A 9250-nucleotide genomic window follows, 5' to 3' on the forward strand; every position below is an offset into this window, starting at 1 on the left:
GGGCAGTACTCCTGTATGGGGGGTGTCTAGGACATGATCCTGGTATGGGGGCAGTACTCCTGTATGGGGGGTGTCTAGGACATGATCCTGGTATGGGGGCAGTACTCCTGTATGGGGGGTGTCTAGGACATGATCCTGGTATGGGGGGCAGTACTCCTGTATGGGGGGTGTCTAGGACATGATCCTGGTATGGGGGTAGTACTCCTGTATGGGGGGTGTCTAGGACATGATCCTGGTATGGGGGCAGTACTCCTGTATGGGGGGTGTCTAGGACATGATCCTGGTATGGGGGTAGTACTCCTGTATGGGGGGTGTCTAGGACATGATCCTGGTATGGGGGCAGTACTCCTGTATGGGGGGTGTCTAGGACATGATCCTGGTATGGGGGTAGTACTCCTGTATGGGGGGTGTCTAGGACATGATCCTGGTATGGGGGTAGTACTCCTGTATGGGGGGTGTCTAGGACATGATCCTGGTATGGGAGGTGCAGGAAGTGGGTGAATGAGTTGTCTGTTAAAAATGGGGTTTTATTGTGTCTGTAATTTGTCTGGTACCTCGATCAATACTGCATTACAGGTACACTTCAGTAGGCACCCTGCATACTTTAACATTTTTTTTCCATATACCCCCCATAGGATGCTGTGAGAGTGGCGGCCTTCCACCCATCCGGCAGTGTTGTAGCTGTGGGGACCTGTACTGGAAGGTAAGGAAACGTATGTATGTATGTATGTATATAAGGATGGACCTTCACTGTACTCCATTATAGGTCATGGTCCCCCTCTGTACTCCATTATAGGTCATGGTCCTCCTCTGTACTCCATTATAGGTCATGGTCCCCCTCTGTACTCCATTATAGGTCATGGTCCTCCACTGTACTCCATTATAGGTCATGGTCCTCCTCTGTACTCCATTATAGGTCATGTCCTCCTCTGTACTCCATTATAGGTCATGGTCCTCCACTGTACTCCATTCTAGGTCATGGTCCCCCTCTGTACTCCATTCTAGGTCATGGTCCTCCACTGTACTCCATTCTAGGTCATGGTCCCCTCTGTACTCCATTATAGGTCATGGTCCCCCTCTGTACTCCATTCTAGGTCATGGTCCCCTCTGTACTCCATTATAGGTCATGGTCCCCCTCTGTACTCCATTATAGGTCATGGTCCCCCTCTGTACTCCATTCTAGGTCATGGTCCCCCTCTGTACTCCATTATAGGTCATGGCCCCCCTCTGTACTCCAGTATAGGTCATGGCCCCCCTCTGCACTCCATTCTAGGTCATGGTCCCCCTCTGTACTCCATTTTATAGGTCATGGTCCTCCTCTGTACTCCATTATAGGTCATGGCCCCCCTCTGTACTCCAGTATAGGTCATGGCCCCCCTCTGCACTCCATTCTAGGTCATGGTCCCCCTCTGTACTCCATTTTATAGGTCATGGTCCTCCTCTGTACTCCATTATAGGTCATGGTCCTCCTCTGTACTCCATTCTAGGTCATTGTCCTCCTCTGTTCTTGGTAATAATTGATGGTCATTATATGATATGGTCTGCTCTGTATAACACTCCGGTGTTCTGTCTTGCAGGTTCCTGGTGTTGGATGCTCAGTCCCATGTCATAGTGACCAGTATCTCAGACGCGGGGGAGCAGATCAGTTGTATCTCCTACAGTCCCGGTATGTTCCTTGTCCCCTGTGACACGCTCCCTGTGTATTTTATTGCTCTGTGATGCTCATGGTCTTCATGTCTCGGTCACAGATGGTCAGTATTTGGCTGTTGGGTCACACGACAACTTCACTTATCTCTACGAAGTGGCAGAGGAAGGGCGAGAGTACCGGCGTGTAGGCAAGTGTATGGTGAGTGACACCTGCCCACTGCCGGCCACTGGTGAGGTGTATGGACTGTGTACAGGAGGGGTGTGGAAAGGTATACGGGGGGGTGGTTGGACTGTATATCATATGTGGAGCGGTATACAGCCCAGTCCTTTTGTATTTCCAGGGTCACTCCAGCTACATCACACACCTGGACTGGGCTTCAGACAGTTCCAGCTTCATGACCAACAGCGGAGACTACGAAGTTCTATACTGTGAGTCCCGGAGGGTCTGTATAAATCTCCGTACAACGGCTGGATAGCCGGCAACTGATTGACTTGGCGGGTTTCCCTGAATGATCTGTGCCACATCCTATCTGTGTATTGTGACACACATATCGATGGGGCAATCGGGGCAGTTTTTTCATTCAATCTGCCAGCTGAAAATAAAGAACGAAGGAGCAGAGTCCTCCAGCAGAGTATTTCAGGAGAGGAGAGTTATAGAGGAAGGAGCAGAGTCCTCCAGCAGAGTATTTCAGAAGAGGAGAGTTAATGAGGAAGGAGCAGAGTCCTCCAGCAGAGTATTTCAGGAGAGGAGAGTTATAGAGGAAGGAGCAGAGTCCTCCAGCAGAGCAAAGTATTTCAGGAGAGGAGAGTTATAAAGGAAGGAGCAGAGTCCTCCAGCAGAGCAGAGTATTTCAGGAGAGGAGAGTTATAGAGGAAGGAGCAGAGTCCTCCAGCAGAGTATTTCAGGAGAGGAGAGTTATAGAGGAAGGAGCAGAGTCCTCCAGCAGAGTATTTCAGAAGAGGAGAGTTATAGAGGAAGGAACAGAGTCCTCCAGCAGAGTATTTCAGGAGAGGAGAGTTATAGAGGAAGGAGCAGAGTCCTCCAGCAGAGTATTTCAGAAGAGGAGAGTTATAAAGGAAGGAGCAGAGTCCTCCAGCAGAGCAGAGTATTTCAGGAGAGGAGAGTTTTATAGAGGAAGGAGCAGAGTCCTCCAGCAGAGCAGAGTATTTCAGGAGAGGAGAGTTATAGAGGAAGGAGCAGAGTCCTCCAGCAGAGTATTTCAGGAGAGGACAGTTATAGAGGAAGGAGCAGAGTCCTCCAGCAGAGTATTTCAGAAGAGGAGAGTTATAGAGGAAGGAACAGAGTCCTCCAGCAGAGTATTTCAGGAGAGGAGAGTTATAGAGGAAGGAGCAGAGTCCTCCAGCAGAGTATTTCAGAAGAGGAGAGTTATAAAGGAAGGAGCAGAGTCCTCCAGCAGAGCAGAGTATTTCAGGAGAGGAGAGTTTTATAGAGGAAGGAGCAGAGTCCTCCAGCAGAGCAGAGTATTTCAGGAGAGGAGAGTTATAGAGGAAGGAGCAGAGTCCTCCAGCAGGAAGAAGTGTGCCAATCCTACAGGAGGTGTTGGGTAATGGGATACGTTGTATATAGATGAAGTAGATAGATGTTGTTCTCCTTTCTTTGCTCAGGGGATCCGGACTCGGCGAAGCAGATTGTCAGTGCGGAGAGTGTGAGGAACGCGGAGTGGGAGAACGCTTCCTGTACTCTCAGCTTCCATGTGCTGGGTAAGTGAAGTGCGGTAAGACAAGGTCAGGCCTGAGCTCTCTGTCGGACAGTACACCGCTGAGCTCTCTGCTACAGGATAACAAATTACTTAGAGAATACAGGTCAATGTTGGTGGCATTGATTGGCATCTTCTTGGTCCCTATGGGTGGGGGAGAGGGGGGCAGGGAACCCGATGATGGCACTCAGGGCCGGGAAAAGGGGTGGGCAGAAGGGACGGCTGCCCTGGGCGCTGTGATATCATGTGAGGTGGGGGGGCACAACAAGGAAATTGAGGGAGGGGGATTTGTGTTGGAAAGGGGGATTTGGGGGGCAGCAGGGAGTATTAGTCTAGGAGCGGAATTTTGGGGGTGCTAAAATGCTAAAATTTAGGGGGAGGAGGAATGGGGGAAGATTTGTGCTAGGAGGGATGATTGGGGTTCTTTGTGCTAGAAGGGGGGATTTGCAATGGGGTTATTGGGAGGGGCAATTTTAGAGGTAGATAATTTGTGCTAGGAGGAGTGATTTTTTTTGGGGGGGTACTTGAATTGGGGGGGATTTGGGGGGGGGGGGATTTCAGCAGAGGAACAGATTTGCACTGGGAGGAGGGGGAATTTTATGCTTAGAGGGTGAAAACAATTAGTGCTCAGTTTTTTTTTTGGGGGGGGGGGAATTTTTGATGACACATAATGCTCCTACACCTTGGGGGTGGGGGCGCAGTTTGGCATGTTTGCCCTGGGCTCTAGATGACCTTGTCCCGGCACTGATGGTCCCTGTGTATTTGGAGGGGGGGGGGGGAGGTTCTTCTGCAGAACTTTGTGAACCCTAAAGAAAATCTAGATATCCGCATAAATGGTTCCTAACTGTGCACTGAACAAATGCTTTAAAAGCAGAAGAGAAAACGTGCCATGCAACTGACTGGATTGGTTGGCGTGCCTTTCCCCTGATTGGTTGGCATGCCCTGGATATCAGACGCAGGTTATAGATGTCCTACAATGAGGGATATCAGACCCAGGTTATAGATGTCCTACAATGAGGGATATCAGACCCAGGTTATAGATGTCCTACAATGAGATGGATATCAGACCCGGGTTATAGATGTCCTACAATGAGATGGATATCAGACGCAGGTTATAGATGTCCTACAATGAGAGGGATATCAGACCCAGGTTATAGATGTCCTACAATGAGATGGATATCAGACCCGGGTTATAGATGTCCTACAATGAGAGGGATATCAGACCCAGGTTATAGATGTCCTACAATGAGATGGATATCAGACCCGGGTTATAGATGTCCTACAATGAGATGGATATCAGACGCAGGTTATAGATGTCCTACAATGAGAGGGATATCAGACCCAGGTTATAGATGTCCTCCAATGAGATGGATATCAGACCCAGGTTATAGATGTCCTACAATGAGATGGATATCAGACCCAGGTTATAGATGTCCTCCAATGAGGGATATCAGACCCAGGTTATAGATGTCCTACAATGAGATGGATATCAGACCCGGGTTATAGATGTCCTACAATGAGATGGATATCAGACGCAGGTTATAGATGTCCTACAATGAGATGGATATCAGACCCAGGTTATAGATGTCCTACAATGAGGGATATCAGACCCGGGTTATAGATGTCCTCCAATGAGATGGATATCAGACTCGGGTTATAGATGTCCTCCAATGAGATGGATATCAGACCCAGGTTATAGATGTCCTACAATGAGATGGATATCAGACCCAGGTTATAGATGTCCTACAATGAGATGGATATCAGACCCAGGTTATAGATGTCCTACAATGAGAGGGATATCAGACCCAGGTTATAGATGTCCTCCAATGAGAGGGATATCAGACCCAGGTTATAGATGTCCTCCAATGAGAGGGATATCAGACCCAGGTTATAGATGTCCTCCAATGAGAGGGATATCAGACCCAGGTTATAGATGTCCTACAATGAGATGGATATCAGACCCAGGTTATAGATGTCCTCCAATGAGAGGGATATCAGACCCAGGTTATAGATGTCCTCCAATGAGAGGGATATCAGACCCAGGTTATAGATGTCCTCCAATGAGAGGGATATCAGACCCAGGTTATAGATGTCCTACAATGAGATGGATATCAGACCCAGGTTATAGATGTCCTCCAATGAGAGGGATATCAGACCCAGGTTATAGATGTCCTCCAATGAGAGGGATATCAGACCCAGGTTATAGATGTCCTACAATGAGATGGATATCAGACCCAGGTTATAGATGTCCTACAATGAGATGGATATCAGACCCAGGTTATAGATGTCCTCCAATGAGAGGGATATCAGACCCAGGTTATAGATGTCCTCCAATGAGATGGATATCAGACTCGGGTTATAGATGTCCTCCAATGAGATGGATATCAGACCCAGGTTATAGATGTTCTACAATGAGAGGGATATCAGACCCAGGTTATAGATGTCCTACAATGAGGGATATCAGACCCAGGGTATAGATGTCCTCCAAAGAGATGGATATCAGACCCAGGTTATAGATGTCCTCCAATGAGATGGATATCAGACCCAGGTTATAGATGTCCTCCAATGAGATGGATATCAGACTCGGGTTATAGATGTCCTCCAATGAGATGGATATCAGACCCAGGTTATAGATGTCCTACAATGAGATGGATATCAGACCCGGGTATCTTGTATTTTGATAGGTAAAGGTGGGGTGAAAAACGTCAGTGGTATTGATTAGAGATCAATGATTAGATCACATTTTATGAGCTATCTGTGCAGAAATTCCAATAAAGGTCACAGCCTTCTGCTGAGTACGGTCCATGACACTGACATGTGACCCCAAATGGTGATGATTTGGGGTGTCGGTGCAGAGATGGTGGCAGGCTGGACTGAGCCTATAAGGGAAACCAATGAGATTCGATTGTGACCTACTGGCCAGCAGGGGGTGATAAACTACAAAAGGTTTTCCACTTAGAAGTTATAACGAGGCCATACAATAACCCACAGAGGCCTGAGCCAATCCCAAGTGATGGACATAATCTGAGGATCTGGAATGTACCCAGCAGGCCTCCCTGCTAAAGTGGAACTCTGGGCAAAGCCAAAGATGACATTTTATGATTAGAAGGTGAGCGCTGTGAGCATCCCTGTCAACGTTCTATGGTTTGTCCCCTTCCCTGGTCACTTTACCTGGACAGAACTAGAAGGGGGTGTAATGCTCCATACTGTCATTTAGTGGTTTGAACACCATAGAGTGACCAGATATGACCTTCCCCCTTCCTACTAACATATGTCTCTTCTGCAGGGGTGTGGCCAGAGGGAGCGGATGGGACAGATATAAATTCTGTAATCAAGTCACATGACCGGAAGCTGGTGGCCACAGGAGACGACTTTGGAGGAGTGCGTTTGTTCAGCTACCCCTGTGTGGTCCCTCGGGTAAGGCGCTCATCATATGTGAGGATATGTCTGTGTGGTGTTGTATGTGGCTAGTATGTAGGTAGGTAGTTCCACATACAGTATAGTTACATTGTCATAGCCAACATACAGGTACAGAGGAATACTCGGCACTCAGATACACTGATCAGCCATAATATTATGACCATCCACCTAATATTGGGTAGGTCCCCTTTTCCTGACCTGTCCAAACATGGCCTCCACTAGACCTCTGAAGGTACGCTGTGGTATCTGGTACTAAGCCATCACTAGCAGATCCTTTAAGTCCTGTATGTTGTTGAGGTGGGGCCTCTATGGATCGGGCTTGTGTTTTCCCCGCACATACCACAGATGCTCAATTGAATTGAGATGTGGAGGATTTGGAGTCAACACTTCAAACTTGTTCAGCCTATTCCCCACCGCCGTGAACGAGGCTTCCCTCCGCCACCGCCGTGAACGAGGCTTCCCTCCGCCACCGCCGTGAACGAGGCTTCCCTCCGCCACCGCCGTGAACGAGGCTTCCCTCCGCCACCGCCGTGAACGAGGCTTCCCTCCGCCACCGCCGTGAACGAGGCTTCCCTCCGCCACCGCCGTGAACGAGGCTTCCCTCCGCCACCGCCGTGAACGAGGCTTCCCTCCGCCACCGCCGTGAACGAGGCTTCCCTCCCCCACCGCCTTGAACGAGGCTTCCCTCCCCCACCGCCTTGAACGAGGCTTCCCTCCGCCACCGCCGTGAACGAGGCTTCCCTCCTCCACCGCTATCTATGAGCCTAGGTCACCCATGACCCTGCCACCGGTTGGTTCTCTTTCCTTGGACCACTGCAGACTGGGAACATCCCACAAGAGTTGCAGTGTTGGAGTTGCTCTGACCCCGTTGTCTACACATTACAATTTGGTCTTTGTCAGAGTCCCACCAATCCTTACACTTGTCCATATTTTTTTCTGCTTTCATCATATCAACTTCGGGGACAGCATGTTCACTTGCTGCCTAATAGGCCCCACCCACTTTCACCTGTCAGTGGTCACAATGTTCTGGCTGAATAATGTATATAGAAGGAGGAGGGGTGGATATCCCCATCAATATACTGTACATCTTGCCTTTTATCATGGCTGACGTTACGGACAGATGATCCATACAGGCTGGTGAATAGTTGGCTGTGGAGGGTATGATGTTTGTTTCCGGTCACTATGGGGGAGGTGATGATTGGTTCTGGCTGGGCAATTTTGGGGGATGGGAATGGTTCTGGGCAGTATGGGGGGAAGGGATTGGTTGCAGTCACTATGGGGGAAGGGATTGGTTGCGGTCACTATGGGGGAAGGGATTGGTTGCGGTCACTATGGGGGAAGGGATTGGTTGCGGTCACTATGGGGGAAGGGATTGGTTGCGGTCACTATGGGGGAAGGGATTGGTTGCGGTCACTATGGGGGAAGGGATTGGTTGCGGTCACTATGGGGGAAGGGATTGGTTGCGGTCACTGTGGGGGTGGGGGGGTGGGATGATTTGTTCTGGTGACACTGACCCTTACCTCCGTTATCTCCATCCAGGCTCCCAGTCACCGGTATGGTGGGCACAGCAGTCATGTGACCCGCCTCTCCTTCCTGCACAATGACAGCGCTCTGATCTCTGTTGGCGGAAAGGACAGCACTGTACTGCAATGGATGGTCATGTGACCCGGTACCGCCGACAGCGTCCTGCACAGCACCTCTAGCCGTCTTCCCTGTAGCTCCGCCCCGCCTCCTCCCCCGTTCCTGTAGCGGGCTTTTGATATGCACAGTTCTTGCTTCCAGCTGATTGGTTGACACACTCAAGGCACCTCCCATTATCTGTGGACAGACGGAAAGCATGTTACCACGGACAATCTCCACTCCAGACCCCGCCCGCCACATGGCGGGGGAGCACCTTGTCCTAGACATAGAACCACACACAGGCCTGACTGTAAATGTCCTGCAATAAAGAATGTCAGAGATTCCAGACTCCGCTCTATTATTCTCACCCGTCAGAGAGGGGCCCCCGGTCATTTTATATAATATGAGGATTGAAATATGTACAGAGAAGCCCCTCCCCTCCCCTACATTGGTTATCACCAATTGCCCTATATACCCTGGTGAGGTTACAGCCAAGCGCACGGCTATCACCAATTGCCCTATACCCTGGTGAAGGGACAGCCAGGCACATGGCTATCAGAAGTTGGAGGTTGTAGCTGGCCTCCTGGCCATCCTATGGGCCATATAATGAAAGCCTTGGCCTGGACCATAGCCATGTCCCTGGCTGCGAGGTGGGGGACATTAGTGGTGGAGCCTCTTGTGTAGCTGTGCATGGCGTCCAATCAGATTCTAACTTCAGCTTTGTAACGAAATATCCCACACTCGGCTTGAGTGCTTTCCTCATATACCGCTTCCTCCCAGTCCGAATATAGATATCAGATATTCCAACCACTCCCAACAACAAACAAGGCAATACTTGCTGAACA

At 49.7% G+C, this 9250-nt stretch overlaps 1 protein-coding gene across 1 annotated transcript in view; it reads left to right on the top strand.

Annotated features, from left to right (window-relative positions):
- The window catches only part of LOC143981293 (echinoderm microtubule-associated protein-like 2), a 28833-nt gene extending 20087 nt beyond the window's left edge, over nt 1-8746 (top strand). Inside the window, exons 12-18 of the mRNA XM_077479095.1 lie at nt 636-703; nt 1578-1666; nt 1749-1846; nt 1989-2076; nt 3274-3369; nt 6652-6782; nt 8325-8746. Coding sequence (XP_077335221.1) covers nt 636-703; nt 1578-1666; nt 1749-1846; nt 1989-2076; nt 3274-3369; nt 6652-6782; nt 8325-8450 — 696 coding nt within the window. The 3' untranslated portion in view covers nt 8451-8746. The remainder of the gene's footprint in view (nt 1-635; nt 704-1577; nt 1667-1748; nt 1847-1988; nt 2077-3273; nt 3370-6651; nt 6783-8324) is intronic.
- The last annotated feature ends 504 nt before the right edge of the window (nt 8747-9250 follow it).

Source organism: Lithobates pipiens, unplaced genomic scaffold (assembly GCF_037356315.1).
Source record: "Lithobates pipiens isolate NorthernLeopardFrog02 unplaced genomic scaffold, aLitPip1_a1.2 Scaffold_134, whole genome shotgun sequence".
Lineage (NCBI taxonomy): Eukaryota > Metazoa > Chordata > Amphibia > Anura > Ranidae > Lithobates > Lithobates pipiens.